This window comes from Balaenoptera ricei, chromosome 4 (genome assembly GCF_028023285.1).
Source record: "Balaenoptera ricei isolate mBalRic1 chromosome 4, mBalRic1.hap2, whole genome shotgun sequence".
Classification (NCBI taxonomy): Eukaryota; Metazoa; Chordata; class Mammalia; order Artiodactyla; family Balaenopteridae; genus Balaenoptera; species Balaenoptera ricei.
The window spans coordinates 14,056,347-14,083,037 of record NC_082642.1 but is presented as its reverse complement, the minus strand read 5'-3'; the positions used below and the strand labels follow the sequence as shown (position 1 = coordinate 14,083,037).

General features: G+C 40.9%; 1 protein-coding gene across 1 annotated transcript in view; it reads right to left on the bottom strand.

The window, feature by feature from the left end:
* Nucleotides 1-26,691, bottom strand: part of SLC9A9 (solute carrier family 9 member A9) — a 536,019-nt gene that overhangs the window by 500,496 nt on the left and 8,832 nt on the right. Inside the window, exon 2 of the mRNA XM_059920157.1 lies at nucleotides 19,927-20,129. Coding sequence (XP_059776140.1) covers nucleotides 19,927-20,129 — 203 coding nt within the window. The remainder of the gene's footprint in view (nucleotides 1-19,926; nucleotides 20,130-26,691) is intronic.

Sequence of the window (26,691 nt, the reverse complement as noted above, 5' to 3'; positions counted from 1 at the left end):
CCTAGAGTGCAGGCTCAGTAGTTGTGGCACACGGGCTTAGTTGCTCCGCGGCATGTGGGATCTTCCTGGACCAGGGCTCGAACCCATGTCCCCTGCTTTGGCAGGTGGATTCTTAACCACTGTGCCACCAGGGAAGCCCAAATATCCATATCGTTTGATTCAGCAACACCTCATCTGAGAATTTATCCTGCAGATATGCTTGCACATGTGTGGAATGACATAAGGACAAGAGTATTCATTGCAGATGAATAAGTGGGAAAAAAGAAAGCATCGAGGATGATTGAACAATGGACTGGTTAAATAAATCACAATATTCAGCTGACCCTTGACCAAGGTAGGCGTTAGCGGTGCTGACCCTCCATGCAGTCGAAAACTGGGTGTAACTCACAGTTGGCCCTCTGTATATGAGGTTCTTCCCTTTCTGCAGTTCCTGCTTATCCATGGCTCTGCGTCCGCGGATTCAACCAACTATGGATCATCTAGTACTGCAGTACTTGTTATTGAAAAAAATCTGCATATAAGTGGACCCACGCAGTTCAAACTTGTGTTGTTCACGGGTCAACTGTAATCTGTAAAATTGAATACTATGCAACTGTTAGAAAGGCTGAGGAAACTGTCTATGAACTGATATGGTTGCTTTCTAAAATTTGCCGTCAAGCTAAAAAAGCAAGGTGTAGAACAGTCTGTCTGGCATGTGTAACAAACACTGCTATGGCCTCACCACACCCCATTTTCTTTTTGTCCTGGCCAGACACTTAGACCACATTTCCTTGTAGTCACATGGGGCCATATGGCAAAGGTCTGGCCAACTGAATATGGATAGGAGTAATATAAATAATTTCCAGCCCCGGTCTCTAAAAATCCCCTAAATCTTCCATGTTCTCTGTCTTTCTGCCTTTGTTAGCTCCTGTAGAACATCTGGCAGAGGTCCCAAACACTAGGGACTCCCAGAACCGCTAGATTAAAGGAAGTTGGGAATGATTAATGGCCCCTGGAGAAGACTACAGTGGTCCCCTCATGGCCCAAGGGCCACACTGGATTGGAACACAAGCAAGAAATAAACCTTGATTGTGTCAAGTCATAGAGATTTGAAGGTAGTTTGTTAAAGCATTTGGCCTATTCCATGATTTGTGTGGAAAAGGAGAACGTGTAGAATATTTACCTGCATATTATAAATATGTGTGTGTATACATGCATATATATACTATTGTCTATTGCATATTATATATATATAAGTTATACACATATATATATATATATATATATATACAATCAGCTGCTTCCGGGGAGGCCAGGGAGGAGAACTTGGTGGCAGGAAGCACGGGGGTTGGGAGAAGGATTTTCTGAATGTACTTAGTGAGGGATGACTTTCTTCGCCCTGGCTTCATATCTATGGATACAGAGAAGACTGCTGCTTAGAGCAGAGCATCCCAGCATTTTTGCCATCATGACACACACACAGAAAATGAGTATATTGGGTCAATGGGGTAAACTGTGGGGAAATTAGGGTCCTGATGAGACTACTCAGGGGTGAAAAGATGAGACTAGGACTCTGACCATCCTCCGCCTGAGGATGAAGGGATCGATATCTCGTGGCACACCTGTAACCCATCAGCACACCAGCTGGGGAGCGCTGTACAGGATTTAACACTCCTGGCCCTGGTCCCACCTTTCACTCACTCTCCCTAGGAAACAGAGAGTGACTAGTCTAATTGGTAAGCTGGAGTAAAGGAACTGAGTGTGTGCATCTCAGCTCCCTCTCTCTCCGTGTTGGAACCGGCCTCCTTGCTCAAAGTGGATGCCCCTGGCTCCTTCCTCCCAGGCCTCGGGAAGGCTCATGCTGTCCAGCTGGGTCCGTGGCTGGGTGGGTCAGTCTTCCTAATTCTGGGGTGAAAGATGAGCAAGCCAGCTTACAGACTGAGCCTCATTATTTTACCTAGCTTTTGCTCTCCGTCTTTCTCATTCCTGTATCTATGTCTCAACTAGCTATAAAATCAGATGGGCAACTATACTTCCAACAACAACAAGTCTTTTTAAATAAATACTATCAAGTTAAAAATCAAATGGGCAAAAGAAATGATATTGAATAATGTCTTCAAGATTCCAACCTACCTTTTTTGTACCTTTTGAACGTTGAGCCCCATGAGTGTATTACTTACTCAAAAAATAAAGTCATTTAAAAAAAAAAAAAGGTGTCTCAGGTAGATTAGTTTGAAGGGGCCTCAAGTTTAGCCTGGATGAAGGGAAACTATTGTCAAGTCACAGAACCAAAATGAGCACAAGGTAATGACAATGTGAATGAAGGTGACTGTGACAGAATGGAAAGAAAGGACCAAACCCAGGAGACATCCATTCATTCAACGATATTTACTTAGAGTAAGTAAGATCAGGGCGAAGAATGGTAAGGATATAAGTTTAGGGAGGTAAGGAAGCCATACAAACAGCAAAAAGATAACGAATTACTGTTTTTTACAAATGGGGAGAAATCCTGTTCTTGACATTCAAATCTGTGGAATGGCCAGGTTAGGAGATAGTTATTCCCAGTGAAAAGCATTCTTCCATTTTTCCAGATGGAAGAATGGTTTCCTACAGAGCTCTTATATGCGGCAGGGACTCACCAGAGAAATAGGCTTTACCTCCTGTACGCTGTTGTTTAAGAAATACATAGTGCCACAGACACACAGGCTGTCAGAAGGAGAAGCTGCCTTAGAGGTCACCCAACTTAGGGGTCTGCAAACTGATTTCTGCCAATCCCTGGGCTCCACGGAGGGAGTGGTGGTGATGGCAAGTGGAGACAACTGCGCTGTGTCCACCCTGGCTCTGCCCTCCAGGTTCTGCCTGAGCCGTTTTGATTTCACCTGTTTCACACATTGTGAAGGATTTTCAGATTTTCTTTGAATGAAGTGTTCCTCTGCTAAAAAACGTTTGAAACCCTGACCTAATGTTATCCCCCAGCAAGTTCAAGGGACGTGTGGAAAATCACAGGATCACTCAGAGGCACCACTGAACTTTGAAACCCTAAACCAGAGCTGTTTCTCTTTTTATTATATTTATATTCTTAAGTTTGCTTCAAACAAGTTTTAAATGATGTGTCAGAGTTGAAGACCCTTCCCCAGAAGTGACCAATACCCTGAAGTTAGAAAGTGTTTTCCGTCCATGACTGTATTCTTGTACTTCATATACATGTATCCATAGCAATAATTAATAGTATTTGTGTATTTTTAAATTTTACAGAAATTTATCCATAAATAGCCTTTTGCATCCTGCTTTCTACATTCAGAAGTGTTCTTACAATTTATCTACGTTAATACACGTGCATCTTGTCTATTCGCTTAAACTGCTGTATAGCCTTCTGTTGGATGAATATATCACGATTGTTTTTTCCCTTCTCTGATAAGAGAATTAGGGCAATTAGGTATTTTCCTATTTTCACTATGACTAAAAATAATGCAATAGATTTTCTTTTACTTAAGCCTTTGCACACATGTGTAAATTTCTCTAAAAGAGGAAAATACTTAGCAGTAAAACTGCTGGATGATAAGGTATACGAATCTTCAACCGTAGTAGGTTGAAGTAACTTTAAAGTGGTTACACCATTTACACTCCACGGGAAAGTACAGGAGTATTTCTCCACCTTCTAGCCAACACTCAGTATTGACAAATTTCTAATTATTACCAGTAAGATATATATGAGCTGCTACCACATTACTGTTTTCTTTGCATTTCCCATTACTAATGAAATAAGCATATTTTCCTTGTTTATTGGTCTTTTGTGACATCTCTTTAGTGAATTTTTGGATCATACCTTTTACCCAGTATGACTTTTTCTTGTTTATTAGTTCTTCACACAACCTGATTACTATTCTGTTTTGGTTATTTACACTTCAAATACATTCTTCTATTCTCTCACCTCCTTAAACTTTTTAATATTGCTTTTTAACTTTGTCAGTGGTATCTTTTCATGCAAAATTTTTTCATTTTAATGTAGTAAAATTTATTCCATTTTTACTTTGATTCAGCTTTTGGTAACTTCTTTAAAAAAATCTTCCCTTATCTTGATGTCATAAATATATTTTCTCCTAAAGTTTTATAATTGGCTGTTTACCCTAAATTTTTAAAAGCCTGAGGAAAAGTAAGGGTATAATAATAAATAAATAAAGCAAGTTGCAAAGTTCGAGCTTCTAATTGTGAGTCCATTGCTTTGTTGATAACAATAAAGATAATAAAACTAACAGTTAATATACCTTGAACACTTACTATGAACCAGGCACTATTCTAAGTGCTTTACATGTATTTTCTCAATTGCAACTCACAATGACCCTACAAAGTATTGATAGTTAGGAATATCCCATTTTACAAATGGGGAAATTGAAGCATAGGGAAACTAATCATCTCACCCAGCATCACACAGCTGGTAAGTAGCATTTGAACCAAGTAATATGATGCCAGGGACCGCCTTCTTAACTAAAATAGTCCATCTGCCACCCACCTATGGGTTCAGATTATCCACTCCACTACTGGATGTGTCCTCATGAGCTTCAAATACATAAAGACCACCTACATTTTCCAGATCATTGCCACAGCACCTAGACACCGATGGGCAGAGAGTCTCCTATGTTTCTGCATAAGATTCTTGACATATGACCTTACCTCTGTTACCTTTGTGACCCTTTACTAAGGTAACCATACCTTCTGCTTTGACCAGAACAGTCTCAGGTAATACCTGTTGTCCTGGCCTAATTATTTATCATGCCTCACTTAGCTCTCAAGAGTTCCAGTTTGAAAATCAAATGATATGGTTTCCTACTCCCGACCCTAGACACCCAGACTCCTGACCTTCTAACTCCCTACATATAGCTTGGATTGGCTGCTGGTGCCCTTTGCTGTGTGGGTTGCCTACCCGCCCTTACCTCCACTAGCTGTGGTATTAACACGACAGGGGGACTCTCTAGCTACAGATCAGCAGGGGAAGAGAAAATCATAGGTGTGTGTGAGAAGGGCCTGGTCCCCCATCTCACCAAGAGTATTCATTCCTCAGTACCCAGGGGAGGGTTGCAAAAGGAAAGACATCCAACACAACTGAAAACCTGTGCCTCAAGAATGGTTTCCCCCCTAATCTGGAATTGATCTGAATCTTGGCCAATTTTTATATTATAAGCCAGAGAAACTGTGCTTTCCAACCCTCGGAATATACAGGAGCACCACAGTCCCACAGAGTTTCTTTCTTGCCTTACAATTTTTCTGAGTTTGCATTATCTTTTTGGGCCTTAGTTTTGAAGTGTGCTTGCAGCTTCCCCATCACAAGACCTCACCAGGGAGCAACTGGCCTGGGGAAGCTGGACAGGGAAGGCCTGAGTCAGCAAGGACCACAGTCACAGCATGCATGCTTGAGGGGATTTGGGGGAAGTGGGGTGGGGGGGAGGTGCTGAAATCAGCAGAAAATGATGCCAAACATCTTGATTTAAAATGAAAATGATGTATTTTTCAAACAGTGCATTCACCTTAAAAATGATGCATTAAAAAACACCACCAAACTTCCTTCAACATGCCCACTTCAAACTTTGTCCCAAGGAGGAAATCCATGCTTGCCAAGGGCCGATGTTAAGGAAGCAGAGTAATATTTACAGCACACCTAACACTAAATAACTTTTTCTCCTTTATTTTGTAAAGCTAAAGTGGGTATCACTGATCCCTGTTTTATAGATAAAGAAAAATATGAGACGTTAACTTCTCCAAGTCTCAATGCTGAAAGTGGCAGAGGTAGGATTCAGTCCTAGGTGTAATTGCAAAACTGCAAGGGACTGAATATTTGCATCTCTTCAAAATTCATATGTTGAAATCCAACCCCTAAGGTGTTGGTATTAGGAGGTGGTGCCTTTGGGAGGTGATTAGGTTGTGAGGGTAGAGCCCTCATACATGGGATTATGTCCTTATAAAAGAAAACTGAGAGAGCTCTCTCATTCTTTCTATCACATAAGGACACACAGCAGGAAGACAGCCATCTATGAATCAGAAGGCTAGCTCTCACCAGATACCAAATATGCTGGTGACCTGATCTTGGGCTTTCCAGCTTCTAAAACTGTGAGAAATAAATGTTTGTTGTTTAAGTCATCCAGGCTATGGTATTTTTGTTATAGCTGCCCACAAGGACAAAGACATAAACCTTACACATTTCTCTATATCACCTTAGAGGTAGTCAGTTGAAGCTGAAGATATGAAGCTCTAATAGTGAAATTTTATGACAGTCATCATGTGAGAAAGAACTTTTCTGTGAGATGAAACATGTGGTTTGTGGGTATTTTCAGTTCTCCTAAAAATGCAATGATACAGGCATATATTCAGTGGTGTGCTAGTAAATCATCTCTCTGGAGTAAAAAAAGCCTACAGGCCCCGATTTGCAGTAGTTGACAATTTCTGTAGTCTAAATACTCCTACCACAGCCCATTTCAAGTTGCCAATGTTTGATCAACCGGCTTGCAAGATTCCTGGATATTTAATAAATAATCAGCTCTCAGAGCACAGACTCCTAGTACTCCACTGCATTATTTTACTTCAACTATGTTTTAACTCATCATTTGGGTACTCTTCTTGCGCACATAACCTATATAAAGCTTCTCAGACTACTGAAGGTATAGGAGACCAGAATATGTTATATCCCCCCAAAATATGCCTTTTTGGCCTTAGAATTATTTTGGCCTGATTATTTTGAGAAACAGCAGACACAGGGGAAGCTCTGAAAACAGACTAGAAGTTACCCTTTCGTAAGGGAAACTTACACTAAGGAAACCTCCATTTGTAAGGGGTGTTTCCTTCTAGGAAGAGAAGGATGACTCTAAATCATATGAAACTTATCAACAAAAAAGGCACAGACTTAAATCTGCATAATAACCTCACCCTCTTTACCATACATGTCCTGGTCACCTTCCTAAAACTTGCCTGCCCTACACACTTTTCGTTATTTTAGCTAAAGATGGTACTGAAGCCTGAATTCTAAGCCATCTCTTTGGGTTACTCATTCCCTAGATTTCTCCCAGGTATTCATGAAATAAATACGTTAATAAACTTCTGTTTGTCTTTCTCTTGTCAATCTGTCTTCTGTTACAAGGGCCCTAGTCAAAAACCTAGACAGGCAGAAAGAAAGATTTTTCTCCCCTACAAGGGTCCATGTGTTAGACGCTGGGATTTTCTTTCACTGAAGGCTTTGTCACCTCTGCTGCTTAGAATGATGTCAGCCCCTTCAGAGACTGCCAAGACTGAAGAGAGCCAGCTCACCCAAAGTCACGCCCTTCCCAGAGTAGCCCACATCCAAAGACAAGATGACTTGGTATTTTAGAGTCCAGGCCATCTCAGTCCAACTGTGGATGACTCTGAAGAGCCATTCTAACTCCAGAGCCTCCCAGGGAGTTAGACAAAATTGTTGGGCCTGCATCACAGCTTAACTTCTCCCTTGGCCCTCTCAGGCTTTCTTCCTCTTCCATTCATCAGGTGTTGATCTCAAGGGCACTGAACCATCCCACTAAACTTCACCTCTGAGTCCTCTAGGAACCCAATAGTCAGAAAGAACGGTGAAGAGGGGAATTCCCTGGCGGTCCAGTGGTTAGAACTCTGTGCTTCCACTGCAGGGGGCACGGGTTCTATCCCCGGCTGGGAAACTAATATCCTGCATGCCGTGTGGCATGGCCAAAAAAACAAAACAAAACAAAACAAAAGAGGAACAGTGAAGAGAACCTGAGTTTGTAGACAGTCTCGATTCACACACCTCCACCTGAGGCAGAACTCTGTAAATCAGACCATGTCTAGTTAGCCTTATAATTAAAAATGGATCTTAGGGGAGCAGCTGGGAGACCCCTAACACAAGACAGGCTTACACGGCATCAGGAGACAAGCCAGTTAAATGTACAGCTTCCTTAATGTTCTCACCTCTCTTGAAGGGTTCCCACCCTTCCTGTGCCACTGATGCATATCCTACCTTCAGGCTGTATAAGCTACTAATGAGGAGCTTCTTAATGACCTTTGGGAAGAACCAGGAAATGCAGTTGGATGGAACCTTATATAACTACTCACTGGAGCCCAGCAATGATAAATGTGCACTCTCGCCACAGTTTAATGTTTTAGAAGGAATAAAGCAAAGAGGAAAGAAATTGAAAGATCCATTTTAAGTTTTATCTACTCAGACTATAAGCCTTATAAGAAATCTCTCTTTCTCCCTCCCTCCTTCTCTCTCCCTCTGTTTGTCTCTCCTGTACCCAGCCTCCTCTTCTCCCTCTCCCTCTACCCTTACTCAATTATTTGGAGATGAGACTGCCAGCAATTCAACCCTCCAAGTAGCAAAAAGCCATCACAAAGTCCTGGTACTTCACTCTGAGGAGAAATCTGTGATAGATACTTGGGTATAAAATGGCTGACAACTAAGACAGGACACAGTAGCAGTGAGAAGTTGCAACTGAAAGGCAGAGAAGAATACTTCATTATATCACCCACTCACTTGCCAGGGTCCACAGAGTATCAACCATATGCCAGGCACCAGCACGCATGTGCTGTCAGCTGGGAATACAATGTGACCACAGACAGACCTGGTCCCTCCTCTCCTGGGACCTATAGTCTGGTGAGGAGACAGACATTAATCCAACATCACGGATATAACTCTTAATTTACAACTCAGCTAAGATACAGTAGGAGAACACCAGCTGGAGCTTTGAGACAATAGAACTAGGTACTGAAGTATGGTAGCGTGGGATCACTTGGGGTGGGATTGAATGTTCTCACAAAGCTAACAGCCCCTAAGAGCGTCTCTATCTCAGGCCAAGAGCCCATGTACATACCGGTGCTGCTGAGACTCAGAATATAGTAAGGTTTCAGAGAAGAGCAGAATTTTTCAGGAAACATATCAAAAATAGTTAAAATAAAAATAAAATTTTAATAAAATATGAACTGTTCTATTGGTCCTTAAGTTGAGGTGTACATATGTTAGGAAGTAAACAAGATGATCCACCTGAGTGTGCAAAAACCTTTTTATATCTTATTTTTATCTCATCCTTTAAAAAATTCTAGTTTGATACTGCTTTATAATATACACAGTACATTGGTACAATAATACTTTCATCTCATTTGTAAATAAATAGGCATATATTAGGTACACATAATAGTGTTTTACTGATGCACATATCAAAGTATGGAAATCAGTGTTTTAAAGTACTTAGCAGTTAGCTGGTGCTTAATAATAACAATTAATATTTACTGAGGACTTATTAATGCTAAAACATATTATCTGGCTATATGAATTATTTAAGTTAGTCCTCATAATAACCTTTTGAGGTTGGTACTAGTATTGCCTCATTTGATGAAACAAAGGCACCAAGGGTTAGGTCACATGCTAAAGATCAGGTTAAAGGTAGACCAGGGATTTAAACCCAGGTATTCTGATTGCAGCGTGGGGCTCTAACCATATTATGCTGCCTCATACATGCCAGTTCCCAGCACGTATGTGTTGATGTTTAAAAGAATAATATTTTGGTGTTTTTTGGAAAGATCACCTAGGAGGAATATTTTGTTCTGAGATAACACACAATAAATACAAGACATTAATAATTACAGAAAATAGTATCAAATAACAAGGTATAAGTCATTTTTTTAAGATTGGTCTTTCATGGAATATATTTCACCATGATCTTGAACTGAGTAGGATAGGGAAGTGGAGAGAATAGCTTCAGAGTCCTCAGCCACCCCCCTCCCCCCAAAATAGCTTTGAAAACCTGTCCTTTGAGAGCTAAATGGATGGCTACTCAGCACCCCAAAATGCTAGTCCACAGTGTGGTCTGCCGTGCTGGCTCCCATAGTTCCTAAAAATGTGTCTGTGCTACCACTTTAAGTCCCTTCTGGAACCAGGCAAATGGATGACCAAATGGACGTGCTAAGATGGTCCGAGACCAGGCAATAGTCAGGAGGCAGAGGTGATTGGGAGTTGGGTGGGCATCTCAGTTGTTTCTCCCCATGGTGGTCTGCGATATCTTCTCGGGCTTGAAGCCAGGAATCGGAGAAGCTATCCCTTTACTCCATAGCTGCTCTCCTCTTATCAAATTTTGTCATGTTAGAAAGAGCACCACGGGCTTCCCTGGTGGCACAGTGGTCGGGAGTCCGCCTGCCAGTGCAGGCGACACGGGTTCGAGCCCTGGTCCGGGAGGACCCCACATGCCGCGGAGCAACTAAGCCCGTGAGCCACAACTACTGAGCCTGTGCGTCTGGAGCCTGTGCTCCGCAACGGGAGAGGCCGCGACAGTGATAGGCCCGCGCACCGCGATGAAGAGTGGCCCCCGCTCGCCGCAACTGGAGGAAGCCCTCGCACAGAAACGAAGACCCAACACAGCCAAAAATAAATAAATTTTAAAAAGTAAGAGCACCACGCCAGTGTTCATCCTACTCATACACTTTCACATGACTTCTTTCCTTTCCCAGAGAAGAGTGAGTGTGAGAGATATCAGTACCATCTGTGCTCTAATCACATGACACTCCAAGAGACCACTGCCACCAACAGTTTTTACATTCTTTTGAGTAGCTAGGCTTTTTGTTAAGAAATAAAATCAGACAGCTGGTTGGAATGCAATCCCTGCCACAAATAAATGTTCCAGTGGTCAGTTTCCTTAGAACATGAGTCTTGAGTGATGATCTGTGAAGAAGAAGAAAGGAAGCCATAAGAGTTTTTGAGTGCTGCCTCCATAGCCCTGTGTTAGAAAGCCGAGCTGCCTTCCAGGTGGCAAGGGCTTAATCCAAACTCTGCCACGTAGATCTGTCTAGGGTAATTCTTCATCCTGCACTGGGGGTGCTCCAAGTTACAATCAAACTGTAGTAGAACAACTCCTTCGTGCCTCGACTGTGCATTCTGAAGGCCAGACTGCAAAAGTTGCCAGGATGCTAGACAGAGCCTGAAAGTCTTTGGGGCACGATGTTCTGTTATTTCTACATTTTCTGCATTTTCACTGCCCATTCCAAGTGGATGTCTCTCTTCTTCTCCTCTACCCTTCTCAACCACAAGAAATAGAATTTTTCCAGAACTTTTTGTATAGACAAAAATGGTCTTGGATGTTGATGAAAAATATAGCAAAGAACTGGCAAGGGAAAAAAATGACCTCCAGAAAGCAAAGGCATCTAGTCTTATTTAGTTTTGCCCTCTGTTTTGAAATTCTCCGCTTACAGATCTCTGCGTGGCTCACTCCAATTTCATTCAGATCTTGGCTCCAGCTTCACCTCCTCAATGAGACTTTCCCTGCAGGACATACTTAAATACACTTCTCTCACCATCCCCTCATTTTGTTAACCTTTCTTTATAGCACGTGTATCCACCTGGCATTAGATTATGAATGCTTATGTTGAACTGTACTTTATCTATCTCTCCCCTAGAACCTCAGCTCCATGAGATCGAGGACTTTGTTTTGTTCACTACTGTATTTGCATCATCTAAAACAAACAAAATATGATTAGTACCCAATCAATAAATATTTGTTGAATGACTAAACGAATAAAGAAAATCTATGTTGTTCAATGACTAAATTAAAACCAAATGGAACTAATCATCAGGGAAATGCAAATCAAAATCACAAGGACATAGGAGATATCATCTCACACCTGTTAGAATGGCTATTATCAGAAAGACAAAAGATAACAAGTGTTGACCACGATGTAGAGAAAAAGGAACACTTTTCACACTGTTGGTGGGAATGAAAATTGGTGCAGCCAGCATGGAAAACAATATGGAGGTTTCTCAAAAAATTAAAAAATAGAACTACCATATGATCCAGCAATCCCACTTCTGAGAATATATCCAAAGGAATTGAAATTAGGATCCTGGAGAGATAGCCACACACCCATGTTCATTGTCTCATTATTTACAACAGCCAAGACATGGAAATGACCTAAGTGTCCACTGATGGATAATTGGATTAAGAAAATGTGGTGTATATATATAGATATATGCAATTGAATTATTCGACCGTACAAAAGCAGGAAACCCTGCCATTTGTAACAACATGGATGGACCTTGAGAACATTATGCTAAGTGACATAAGATAGGGAAAGGCAACTACTGTATGATCTCACTAACTTGGAATCTAAAAAAAAAAAAAAAAACCAACGAACTCATGGAAACAGAACAGATTGGTCGTTGCGAGACCTGAGAGATGAGGAGTGTGAAAAATGGTTGAAAGTGGTCCAAAGATACAAAGTTCCAGTTACAAGATTAATAAATCCTGGGGATATAATGTACAGCATGGTGACTATAGTTAATAACATTGGTATTGTATATTCGAAAGTTGTTACGAACTTAAACGTTCTCATCACAAAAAACTTTGTAACTACATGAGGTGATGAATGTTAACTAAACTTATTGTGATGATCATTTTGCATTTGATATATATACAGATATCTATATATCTATATAAAATCATTATGTTGTACACCTTAAACTAATGTAATTTTTATGTTAATTTTATCTCAGTAAAATTGGAAAAAAAATTTAATGGAATATTTAGAGTCGAGACATTTCTGAAATCATTTCTCAGGCCAACGTTCTACAAAGAAAGTTGAACAAAGGTGGAAGAAAACAGATAAAACAAATTTAAAATGTTAGCTTTCTTTATTAACAACAGATCTCTTAACTAAGATTTACGATGGAAGTAGCTAAGTCTATCCAAACAGCCTCATGCTCTGCCAAGCTTGAGATTCCCCCAGGACAATCTCATGTGTAAGAGTCAAGACTTGTCATGACAAAGAAACATAAACCATGAATCCCTGTTCTCTACAGAATGGAGAAATAATTGATAGTGTCCTACAAATGTTTCTCCAAACCCAAAGTGCTGATTTATCGTGATGCTTGCATCTCTCATTGTGCCTAGCACAGTTTTAGCGATTTCTTTCCTGTCTTTTCTTTATCCTCTCCAAAAGTGTCCCAGCACTAACTGCACATATTTATCTCATGGTCTAATGACTCCTTCTGATCAAGCTGTTCCTGTTACCAGAAGAGCTTGCCTCTGAGCCAGAATAATCAAGCAAAAAGAAAGACTGGAAAGAACAGAAATAGTTTACAAATAAATATGTGAGAATTAAGACTCTGAACCACAAACAGTCAAAATCACCATCAGAAAAAGTTGGACAGTGAGAAAAATATTAAGACACTGATGTTTTGATACTGCAAATACAAAATTATTTTTTAAAGTCATATAATTAGCTGTGGCTATAAGGACTTCCTTAAAATATCTCAAAAATATACAGTATTATCAACACAATTGATAATAGCTTCAGTGTGACCTATTTGCCTGGTAATTCTCTTTACTGAAACAATAGACAGAACAGATTACTCAGCAGTGTAACTTACTCCAAAATAACTTTCCTTACCAAATGATAGTGTCACTTGTCACACAGGAAGTGAAGACTTGGCAAACATTTCACTGGGTAGTTTCCTTTGACTTTTCACATTACAGTCAACTGACTTGTAAATTATAGGAAGTATAAATTTAACTGTGCTGACAACTTTTTGAAAACCTACTGGGTCTGCAAGACTTTTCCAGCCAAATGGTCTGCTGACCTTTCCAACTCAATGTGGAAAAACATAATGTGTTAAATCAATGATAAATAAATTAGTGATGAGACAAATTAATTCATTCATCAGTTTTAAACTATACTTGTGATTTTCCACTACAAACCAGCTCCTTCCCTTAACTTTTAAGGTCCCCATTTCTGTCCTGCCACTCTCTGTGAACCCACAAGAGAGGGTAGCAGAATTAGCTCTTCTCTCTTCCTCCTTGTGCCCAATTGGTCCAAACTCTACAGCGTCTTCCTTCCTTGCTTCTCTTCCATCTGCCCCTTGGTTACCATTCAAGCTTAGCCTCATCTGTCTCTCTGCTTTCACTCTCTACTTTGTACACAGGAGCCTAACTATTTCTTTTCTTTTGTCAACATTGCACTCTTCCACTGACTACCAATAGAGCAGGCATTACTCAGCCTGGCATTTAAGGGATTCCGTAACCAAGATCTGCCTTTATTCCCACCCTATGTTTCATTGGTCTTCCGTACTTCAAATTATTGGAAATGTTTTTCTTTCTTGGAATACTCTCTACCCCTTTTTCTACCTCCACATCATGCTTTTACCTCTGCTTGGAATGACTCTCCTACCTTCACACACTACATATATCACCACCAGAGTTAATCAGCTATCCTTCTTTGAAATCTTTCCTGTCACCCTAACAAGAAATAATATTGCCCCCTCTGAATGTCTGTGGTATCTGACCCACTCCTTTGATAGCTGTCTTGTGGTGTATTTGTTCATTTATTCATATGCTGTGTTTTCCCCAATTTACTAATAAACTCTTTGAGATCATTCTTTATTTCAGAATTGAAACGGAGGAGACTCACTCAGTTCACCTGTGTTGAAAGAATGAATGAATGAATGAATGAGTGATGGAGAAAGTTCTTTTATCTCCTGCTCTTCAAGAGCAAGGTTTAAACTTCCTATTGATATGAAATTCAGAAATGCTTCGTAGACATTTTAGTATGCCTAAACACTCTGTAACAAATTAATGTCCGTAAAGCCACTGTGTAATAGAACATAGGCCCTACTCAGTTAAAACTACTTAAGGATACTTTAGATCCACAGAACAGTTTGACAAACAGTGTTGGAAACATTAACTGGATAGATACAAAGCAGCACGGTCTAGTTTTATTCTCTCAGAAGGTTGTTTTGAGATCATCAGCTGCTCATAACATATAGAAAAATACTGTTTTCATACATCTTTAAGCGAAAATATTTTTTCCTTATCTGTATTGAGCATGACCAAAAGAAGCTTGGCATATGGTATTTCCTGAAATTTTTATATGTTTATAATGTGGCATAAAAGCACAGTACACTGCTGCATATATACATGCCAACAGCTCTCATATTTTCCAGTTTTATACCTTCTTATTGGAAGAAACTCAGGGAGCCATCAAGCCCAGAGCTGTTTCCAAACACATCAAGGCCTAACCATCTCAGAAATACACATGCTCTTACAAGTATTCCAAGAGATGATTATATAGCACAGGAATTTATTTCAGCCTCTTCAAATCCTGAAGTCAGAAATTTCATCCAAGCCCTTAAACTACATTCTTCTGAGAGTAAAACTCATTTCCTCATCCTGTAACTTTTAGAAACAAAGGCCAAATACTCCCTTAAATCTGTACCACAAAGAAAAAGGTGCCAGTGGAGCCGCACCAGTGGCTTCTGTAACACCATGGTGCTAGACCTCTTTCTGTAATTCTGACCATCCTCTTCTCTTTCCAGCACTGGTCCTCATCTCCTTCCACCCATCTCAGTGTAAGATAGCCCAGGCCTCAGTCCTTCTCTGTCCACAGGGCCACTAAAGAGCCTGTCCAATGGTGTGGGATATCATAAATCACTCAGGACTCAGAGTAAAGTGCTATGGGTCTCAGTTCTGCCTCTGACCAGTAGTGGGGCCCTGGACCCACCATGTAATTTCTCTGGATATGAATTTCTATCTATATGTACACAACTAAGATTAGATAATATCTTAGTCTCTTCAACCATTAAGTATCCAGGACACTATTCTACCAACTCCAAAATGATAACTTCCAAATAGTCTAGCTGTGTATACTCCACCAAGCTCTCAGATTCTTCCATTTACTCATTCATTCATTCACAAACTATTTATTTAGCAGCAATATGCATCGGGCACTGTGGTAGTCTTTGGGGATACACTGGTCAATAAAAAAGGCATGATCCCTGCCTTTGTGAAGTTTACAGTCTAGTGGACATCAAACAATGTAAGAATGATAATTAATAAGCAAGAAAATACATGTAAAATTTCATATGGTGCTAAGTACTTTGAAACAAAAGAGAGGGCAGGAGAGAAAGAGAGAGAGGGGATACAGTGTGAGAAAATCACAGGGCAAGCCCTCTCTGAAGGGATGGCATTTCAAGATTCTAGGGATAAGAAGGAGGCTGACATCCAAAGAGAAGGGGTAAGACCATTTTAGGCAAAAAGAATAACATGTGTAGAGGTCCAGAAGCAAGAAAAGTACTTTGTGTATAAAAGGGGCTGATAGATCTGCAGCAGTGGAGGTGAGGAGAAGAAGCAGAAAAGTGGCATTTCTCTCCTCACTATATTCACCTGAACACAACACAGGACCAAAATCAGTGGTTCCCAAACTTGTCTGCACATTAGAATCACCTGGTGAAAGAGGGGAAAGCGGGGCCGGGGCGGGGGGTGTTGAATTGAGAGATTGGGATTGACATATATACACTAATATGTATAAAATAGACAAGTAATAAGAACCTGCTGTATAAAAAATAAAAATAAAAAAAAAAGAATCACCTGGTGATCTTCTAAAAGTTCCAAAGCTCAGGTGGCACCCCAAACCAGTAAAATTACAAACTCCAGGGGTGGGACACAAGCACCAGGATTTTTTGCAGCTTCAAATGATCGCAAAATTCAGACAAGTTTGAAAATCACTGACTTAAATCAATTTTAGGGCTTAAGTTCTTCTTTGACTCATCTATAAAATGATGGAGTTCGACTTAATCAAGTCAGGGCTCTTTCTTGCTCTAAATTAGATGATCTCTCTCCAGATGCAGATCCACAGTCATTTTCACCCATCCTCTTGCACAAATCTTCCTTCCCTCCCTTCCCTCTATCCTAGGACTCCCACATTCTCCCAGCCAGACCTGAAACCTTAGAATCTTAGATTCTTCTCTTCACAGTGTTCCTATAAATCAGGCAGGTTCTGTTGATCCAAAGCGTTGATGAAGCCCTTCTTCCCTTTTCGCCTAGATAACCACTTCCTGCAGCCTCACCCTCGTCCTGCCCACATCTTTCTGAACTCAATCCTGATGCCTATTCAAGCCATATCCACATTTCAAAGCCCTTCTCAAGTTCCACCTCCTCCAGGAAGACTCCCTAACAAGCTCAAGTATCTATGACAACTAATCCATAAAGCTTCATAATCCTCATTGTCTATATGATACAATTTAGAACTGAATTATATACTAGCATATATTATACATTGGTCTTATCTCCCCAAGGGATGTTAAATAAATGGAAAAAAACCCCACATATTTTATTAATCCCTGGCATATATTAAGCATTCAAATATTAGTAGCAGCAATGGTAGCACTGGTCTTAGAGGTAGTGCAGTGGTGATGGTGTTGGCGGTGGTATTAGAAGTGGCAGTGGAAGTAGTAGTAGAGGCAGTGACAGCAACATAAAGGGCCTTATGGCAGTCAGGTACTTTATATACATCATCTCATTTAAACATTAAAACAATCCTACAAAATAGTTCTAATCTCCCCACTTTACAAATAAGAAAGTTGGAGATTAGGAAGTTCAAGGAACTTACTAAGGATAGACGGCAGATCTATCTGGTCCTGAATTTTTTTCCCATTACTCCATGTTACCTCCCTATAAGCCTTCCAATAAATAGGCCCTTTTTTGGAATTCTTTTGCATCTGACATAAATTAATTGCTCGATTGATATGAATACTTGCATGAGGTGGACAATTCCCGGTAACAAATACAGACTATGGGCATTTCATTTTTGCAGACTAACTAGGGTCCCCCAACATTGGCACTTAAGCAACAAATGTGTGTTAAGATATACTCTGGCCTTTTATAAAAAAGATCTTTTCCACTTAAAGTTGTCTAATATGATAACTGTACCAGTGGATGCCCCTTTCTCCACCAGCAAGGAGCTGGGGGATTTACCCTGGGTACTGAGCTGCCTATTGCCAACCTGGGATGCCACGAGGAACAAATGCTAATTGTGAGTCAATAAGTCACACAATTTAGAAGTTGGTCTATAAAATACTTGAGCATTCAAGGTCAATGAAACATTTCATGTGCAGAACTCATAATCCACCCAACGGAAAAAACAAGAAGGCCCCAGAAACTTAGACATTTTCTCCATCTCTTGCCTTAATTTTTCAAAAGCAAACACTGGAGTTTGGCTGCTGATAAAAAAAATCAATAGGTCAACAACACAGTAACAAATTTTCTGATCAGGTGTTTGTAGGCTATGCTGTTAGAGAACAAGTTGCTATAAAAAAACCAGAGATAATTATCAGCATCTTTGGGGCGGGGGGTGGTGGTCAACCTGTTTGGAGAAATAGTGCTGCTTAGAAATGCAGATAAAATAGGTAAGAGAGTGAGGAGGGAAATAATTTATGTTCCGATACTAAGCAAAGTAAAACTGAAGACAGTGTTTAAATTATGCTGCTAACAAGGTCACTTTAAAAAATTATTTCAAGATAGATAGTTTTCTATTATTCATGTAAATAGAAAGATCTCATGGAAGAGATCATCCAAAATAGCAGATCTAGAAGTTGCTCCTATTTACTTCAGAAATACATTATTTAATTTGCTTTTTTGTGCTTCACTTCACTTTACTAAGTCTGATTTAGGCTAGTATTATAATCAGTTTGACTTTCCTGAGCCCTCACCAAGTGCTAGGAGGAAGTTAATCTAGAATGTGCTAGTGGAAGATAATGTGAAAAAAAAAACACTAGAAATTACTCTTCTTGAATGAAGAAAAATCCAGACCATGTATCTCCCCTCCTGTCTCAAATCTCTCGAAATGGAAAAAAAAATGTGTATTTTAAAAGAAAACTAAATTTATATGGGATAAAGTTGATAAAGTGCACTTCCATAATAGCAAGGAAGTTCTCGGCTCTAACACAAAATGATCTAGAATAAATCTCATAAGATCCTGATTCTTAGCATGTACTTGTGCTGTTAAACACAAATTCACTTATTCCAAAGACTGATCCGCACACAAGACACCACAGAAGGTAACCTCACCTGTTTTCTGACCCAGAGTCCTGAGAGCAGAAGAAAGTTTCCCTTCTAATAACTGAAGCAATTCACGCATTTGCAATAATAAAAACATTTTTAAAAGATGAGTAACTTCACAATCTTCTTTTTTCAATCTAAGATTCCCTAACTAAACTGATGGAGTCAAGATCTCTTGAGATTGACTGTGTGTCAGTGTATAAAACAGCCAAGTGGCCAGTGTTTTGTGTGGGCAGCTAAAAGTCAGCCATTCTAGATCAAGGCTTGCAAGTGAAAATTTTTTTATTCTCCTCCATTTTCCTTTTGACTTAAGGGAGATTTAAACTGCGTAGCCAGCTGGTAATATATACAACAACACTTAAAACACACATGTGGGACTTCCCTCGTGGTGCAGCGGTTAAGAATCCGCCTGCCAGTGCAGGGGACACAGGTTCCATCCTTGGTCTGGGAAGATCCCACATGCCGTGGAGCAACTAAGCCCATGCGCCACAACTACTGAGCCTGTGCTTGAGAGCCTGGGAGCCACAACAACTGAGCCCAACTACTGAGCCCAAGCACCGCAACTACTGAGCCCGTGTGCCACAACTACTGAAGTCTGCGTGCCTAGAGCCCGTGCTCTGCAATAAGAGAAGCCACTGCAAGGAGAAGCCCGCGCACCACAACAAAGAGTAGCCCCCGCTCACCGCAACTAGAGGAAGCCCATGTGCAGCAACCAATGCAACCAAAAATTAAAAAAAAAAAAAAAAAACCCAACGCAACCAAAAATTAAAAAAAAAAAAAATGTGAAAACTTGAATCAAGTAACATGAAAGGCAGAGTCAACTTAATTACTATTATCTTTTTACCTTATGTAACTGTGGCTTGCAAAACAGTTATAATAAAAAGCATTATTTTTTGCAACTTCTAGAAAAAAAATACAGACAACTGAGCTTACAATCAGAGTATATCAAGGCATTAACCACTTAGCTAAATCGCCCCATTAGTGTGGTGTTGAAAAAGGGCATATGTAGGTGTATGGATGCATTATTTATGGTGGCTCATATATGATGCAATTATTTATACTGGAAAACAAAAATATGTGACCAGAGAGGGAGGATCCTTACCTTTTCAAGTATAGCGTTGCCTTGATGAGGATTGATGTTGTGCCGGCTTATTTCTCTCTTGTATTTATATTCATAAACTTGGTCAGTGATATTAATCAGCAGAGTTGAAGGGCTGAAGACCAGTTTTCCACAATCATACACAGTTCCACTTTCAATATCAGTTGGTGCTGTAGCATATCGTAAAATTAATCCCATTACAAGGCCTAAAATAAAGAATAAATAATTGCACTGGAGAAATGTAATTTAAAATGTTCATTACTAGATGCTTTCAAATATATGATTTGTAACTTGTATAGGTGGCAGAAGAAAGGGTCGTTGCCTGGTTTAGAAAATTGTTTACTCTTCCATAGATACCAGCTCAACAGACTGTATTGTTAAAATATTTGCGATGGACACTGTTAATACTTCTCCTTTTTTCCTTCCTAATGGACCCACAGATTTTGGAGAGAAGAGCTACCCACCTCTTCTATCCATGCAAGTACTCAAGAAAACCTTGGCTCCATGAGAGATACTGAGTAATCTAATCAGTCAGGAGATGGAATTCCCCTGGAGAAAGTTTCTGGTCCACAGATCAGCACATATCTGAGACAGCCCCATCAGACTAAAAGGTTGCACTTATATACTGTGGTTAGGGGACAAGTGTTCTTATTCTCTCCCTCAGGACATGATCAAGGAAATATGCTTCTCTACTTTTTGCTGGCAGGTATCTTGTGACCTTGAGGGGATATAGTCCAAGGACACAGTCAATATACTGAGGATGGCTGGACTGAGATATAGACAGAACCCAGGTCCTGGATGGCTTCACTGAGCCCTGGATCAACCTATCCTGGAGCTACCCTAATTCTAGACTTCCTGTTATGTGACATAATACATTTTCTAATTTTTCAAACAATGCAAAATCAAGTTTCTGCTTACCTGCAGCCAAACGCATTCTAATGATACACTATTCCCTTAGCAAAGAGTTGAACTCAAGTGACAATCCTTGACTTTTGAGTTTACAAACTCTGTGAGGATGCTCATGGTAATCTGATAAATGTGAACTCTCTTAATATTGTGGATTTATTAACAAAATCACAAAGAAACTTTAGAGGTCCACACATTCCTCAATTTAAAATTAGGATTGATGTATTTGTTTTAGGATAAATCCACAGTTCACTCTTTAAAACATCAAAGGTTGGAGGTTTTACCACTCTTTTGTAAATCTAGTCATCTAATGGCCTTTCATTTATTCAATAAAACATTTGTTGGGTGCATATTTTGTTTCAGACATTTATAGACTTAAAATAAAACTGCAGTCCCAGTCCTACAGGAGCTGAAGTCTGTAAAATGAAGATCCATAAGCAAACAATTATAACACAACGTGACACGTGCTATGACAGCTGGTAAGTACCCTGTGTTATACGAGTATAGAGAGGAGGCACTCCAAAGCTCTCTGAATGATGCACAGCTTTAGATGAATCTTAAAAGGTCACATAAGATTTGTCCAGATGACCTGAATCAGGGAATGAGCTGGGATCCGGGCTGCACATGTGGGTGGCAGCACGTGAGTAACGGCAGAGACAGATAAACGTTCCCTAGGAATTTTGTTTGCCGACGTGTAGAATAGCTGTCAGGAAGTGGCTGCTTGGCCAGAGATTGTGTTTCCAGCTCTCTGGCATTTGGTTGGGTTCTCACCGATGGAATATAAGCAAAAGTGATGTGTGCCAGAGCACTGAAGAAGTAGGTGAGTTTTCCCCCTTCTCTTTCCCCATTTATCAGATGGATGGGGCGGAAACAAAGGCCCTATAGGTAGAGTCACCACACTGAAGAAGTCTGCGTCCCTGAGACACCAGGTGGGGGAAAGCCATCCACCAACCAGGAAAACCTGCACTGGACTGTTACTTGAGTGAAAAGTTAACTTCACTTGTGTAGTCACTGAAATGTGAGTGGTTCTGTGTTAAGTCACTAGGATAACCTAATAATATAATGTATAAATACAGAGGAATTTAAGAAATCTGATGGATTTAGGGAATCAGCAGTGGAGTAAGAAGAGAATAGGTGGAGAGAGAGAGAGACAGAGACAGAGGCAAAGAGAGAGAAAACCTCTAGACCACAGGGGCCAGGTCATAAAAAGACTCCTCTGTCATGCTAAGAAGTTTTTATTTTTAACCCAATGGTAATATAGAACTATTGAAAGATTTTAGGCAGGACAGTAAAACAGTCAGATTTTCATATAAGATCTATCACTTTGGCAGCAATGTAGAGAACTAGAGTAATAGGTGAGAATGAAAGCAGATTTCTGTCAAAAATATTTTTACCTTACTTGTTCCTGCTTCAGTATTTGGCCCACTCCCCCATAATAGTGAGAAATATTTTATCTTAACCTTTGCCAGCAAGAAAAAATAAGTGATGGGTATGTAACCACCATGAGCACTTGACCCAACACAGAACAGTGGGCAGCCTTCCATGTGCAGTGTCAAATGACTACAATAAAACTAGTCAGGACAGAGAAGGGAAGACACACCACATACACTGCACATGGTTTAGGGTGCCTGCGTAAGAACATCACTTTTCCAACACTCTGGTGGAATCCTAGGAAGGATTCGTTTTCTAAAAGTTACTTGGCAATTACCATGAATGATACTATGACCTCTGTTTTCTGCTAAGTAGAATATAAAGAAGGGAAACAAGGTACTACATGCATAGGGCTTGAATGGAGAGAACCTGTATTGATAATATCTAAAATTCCCAAAGGGTGAGCCGTGAGCCGCTTATTTTTGCAATATGCTTTCAGTGCAGTAAGAAGAAGTAAACACGAAGTGTCCACCGTTTTTTCTCAAGCAGGGGAAACAAGTATTTGTCATAATAACAAGTGCTTAGTACCTGGGTTTCTGTGGTTAAATTCATACAATGCCTCAAAAGCTAAATGGCGGTGCCTGGCCCTCTGTACCATCTCTGGTTCCAGCCTTCGAGAGGCGGCACACTGGAGTAAGTGGAGTAAGCTGCTCGCTGCCAGAGGTGACCAGATGTAATCGCCATGCAAATGCACCTTGCAGATAGATCTCCCACTATGAGGAGTAGTCTGACCGATGGTCTGGAATTCACGACTGCAGTCATGCTGAAGCCAGCCAATGACTGATCGCAGCAGGGGCACTAAGACAGGGAGATGGGACTCCTCTGAAGGGTCACCATGGCTCAGACTCCGCATCAGCTTTGCCCAACCTTTCTTAGAATTGCACCGCAGCTTAAACCTTTTCCTACGCAGCCTCCCCTCCTTCCCTCTCTCCACAGGGGTTGGTTGGGCTGCTCCAAGACCTGATAGCTGGCCCAGCATCCGCAGTCTCCCTCCCCATTTTTCCTCAAAGGAATTTTCCCCCAATAAACCTTTTGCGCAGCTAATCTCTCTCCAGCATCTGCTTCTTGGAGGACCCAAATTAACACACTAGACAGAAGGCCCTGGCCCTCCTTCTCCCCAATCCCAAGGGTTGAGAGGCATCAACATCTTGGCACAGTACGAGGGCCAGTGGGGAAGCTGCAGCCTCACCATGCACTCGGTTAACAAATGTATCCACCCATTTGTGTGCAGTAGCAGCAACGAGAAAATCCTTAATGTTGGAGGCCAGACACCTACTCATAGAGCCTCATAATGCTTTTGACAGCCACTCAGAGCTTTAGCTGTATGCTGACACAAACGTAGAATGTTGAGTTAACACGCTCCAGACCAGTATTGCATGAGAGCAGGTGACAGATAAAGTAGGATTGCTAGTAGGAAGAAAATGCTAATGAAAAGGGGTTATTTCTATACTCCCACAAAGATACAGGGTAAAGAGAGCATCAACCACTTTTACACAGAAGAAGAAAAGAGGGGACTGTCTACCATGACTTATGGACACAAACCAGTACTCTCTTTGGTAAGCCATGAACCAGAACCCTACCTGCCCGGGGAGAAAAGGAGGCAGCCTGTCCCAGCAAAGCAATACCACCAACACATGTGTGCATAGCCCTGACCCCAGGTTGTATCCTCACCAGCATGACACTTTGCTGAGCTCTGTCACTTGGCCGGCTGGTGGCATTACCTTCTCCAAGCAGAAACTCTAGTCCAGATGCATCCCCTGGGTCTACAAGTTTGAGCATCTGGGCAACTAGGGTGACAGTAGTGGGAACTTGCTTTCTAGTGAACGCTGACCTTGCCCCAGAAGCACACAGACCCCCAAGACAGATCTTGGACAACAGACCGCATCCCTAAGGTCCTCACAATCCTACAAAGTCCATCTCAAGTCCCAGCTGGGGGACCTGTGCTCTGATGCAGCCTGTACTCACTAAGTTCCCTAATCTTTGAGTACTTATAGTTTGCACCACACCCTTTTTGGCCCCATTTTATATAAAGATATATATCGTTCAGCACTGCTCTGTAGACTTTGGCTTTGTCACCCCTACTGGATAATGAGACTGCTTAGGGCAGAAGCTGTGCTATTCTTCATCTCTTTTTTTTCTCTAGAAAAGCCAAACAGTTTAGGCAGTTATAACTCAACTTTCTCCAAGTCCACAAACTCCCTTGGATTCAAGAAGAAAAGGATCCTCTGAGTTTATGTAGTTAGTCAGTGACATTTTAAAATGTCACATGTAAGGAGCATCACGCCAAATGTTGTGATGTCCTTGTCCTTACAGAGCTTGCAATACAACTCTCACAGCAGATGCCTGACATACAGTTGACATGGTGATGTCTGTGGGAGAGGAAAGGAGGGACGGAGGAAGGAAGGAAGAAAGAGCCTCACGAGCACTCAGAATACGAACCATTTAGAAATATGAGCCTCCGCTTTCTGGACTGGCTCTCCATTCTCCACATTGAAAATATGAGAAAACCCCAATCCCTTCCTCCCTCCTTCTCCTTTCATGCTACAGACATGGAAGGCATTGCTCTAGGACTTGTGGGAATTATAAAAATGAATAAATATGGCCCTGATCATAAAATATTAAAATATTTTAATCCTACCAGGCCTCTTCCTTCTGCCCAATCCTGTGATCCTGATTTCCAGTGAGAATAAGGTACAAGGGTTTCCTAAGTGTCTTCTTATATTAAGCCTGCATTTCATAACCGGTTCCCCTGCATCTTATTTAGTCATTCTACATGATGCTGAAATGTTATCCTAAAGAGAATTTTCTCAGAGGCATATAGATGGGGATTTACTTTTAGATATAATGATCATATTTATATGTAATGAAATGGATAACAGGATGGTTTTTAAAACACAACATGTTGAAATCTCTTTGGCTATGTTCAGACCAATGATTGTGTTCACACACTATCACACACACTGCCACACCACATGGCACACTCCAGCGGGCTCCTTTCAGATTCTCTTCCTGTAGGAGTCACACAAAGCAACAAGCCCAACTATACACGTGTCTAATCAGACTATCACACAGGTATATTTAAATGCCACATGACATTGGAGAGAATTTAGGAGCCTCAAGAAAATGTAGTTAATACATGAAGATTGAAGAACTGAGTTTTGTAGTTCTTTCACTCTCTATGCACGGAGTGGCTACCAAGAATAATCTAAATAAATGAGGTATTGTCTCTTACTGAAAAAACAAGATAAATCCTTAAGCTACGTAATATGATATTTCAACTTAATCAGGGTATCAGACACTGCTGATTGGCAACTCAGCATCTATCCCCTCTTTTTCCCAACAAAACCCTGATTTGTTCGGCTAACCATCCCTCCTCACATGTGCTCAGGGTAAGTTGACCTCTCTCTCAGGTCCAAGGGTGTTTCTATTCCCCTTGCTGATAATTGGTACTAGAAGGCATGTAACTCTATTCCTGTCAATAAAATGTGAAGAGAAGCTTGCTAGGAGGCTTCTAAGAAAAGTTTTGACATCCTAAAAGAGGGGCAGAGGAGAGATGAGCTCTCTTCTTCCTCAGGCTATTATTGTGCCTGGTCAGGACACCAGGAACTGCCATGCCCACCTTGCTCCCAGCCTGGCATTGAAGTCAGCACTGGGAATGGCAGAGCAGAGAAAATGAAAAAAACCTGCATCCTTGAAAACAATAGCAGTTGCTGAATCAGCCAGCCCTGAAGACTACTCTTCTCCAGACTTCTAGTTATGGGAGATAATTAATTGCCATACTGCTTAAGTCTGTTTGAGTTAGGGTTCCTGTGACTAGCAGTTGAACACATCCTAACAGATACAGTTTTTTTTTTAACAAGTGAATGTACAAAGTCCCAAAGAACCCTAAAGGAGAGATCAACTAACTCCACCCCCTAAAGTGTTAAGGAAGGCTTCGCAGAGGAGCTCCTTAAGGATGCACAGGATTTGCAAGGGAGAGAAGAGGGCGTGGACTTTATAGGGAGAAGCACATGGAAATCAATAAGTGGGGTGCTAATCAGGAACATCGAGCAGTTTGGGTGGCCCACTAGGGCACCTGAGATCAAGGACCCCCGTGCAGCTGAGAAGAAGAGGGTGTTCAAGAGGGAGAGATGGTTGCCAAGAAGATCCTGAGGAAGAACAGAGTGAGTTCCTTTTGGAGAGGCAGATTTGTTCTGTTTCGGGGCAGAGGAAAGAGCGTTTGGAGAAAATTATCCGAAGAGAGAAAAGAGACTTGAGATACAGTGGGAACATGGAGAGGAAGTTAACATCAGAAATAGTGTCTATTTATGTGAAAAATAATTTAGCAAAGGAATTTGAGTAGAGGAATTTCAAGATGACAGGAATAAAATAAAGCCAAGGAAGAGTGTTCTTTACCACTCTTAAGACTTTTTATAGTGGGAGACTCTTTAA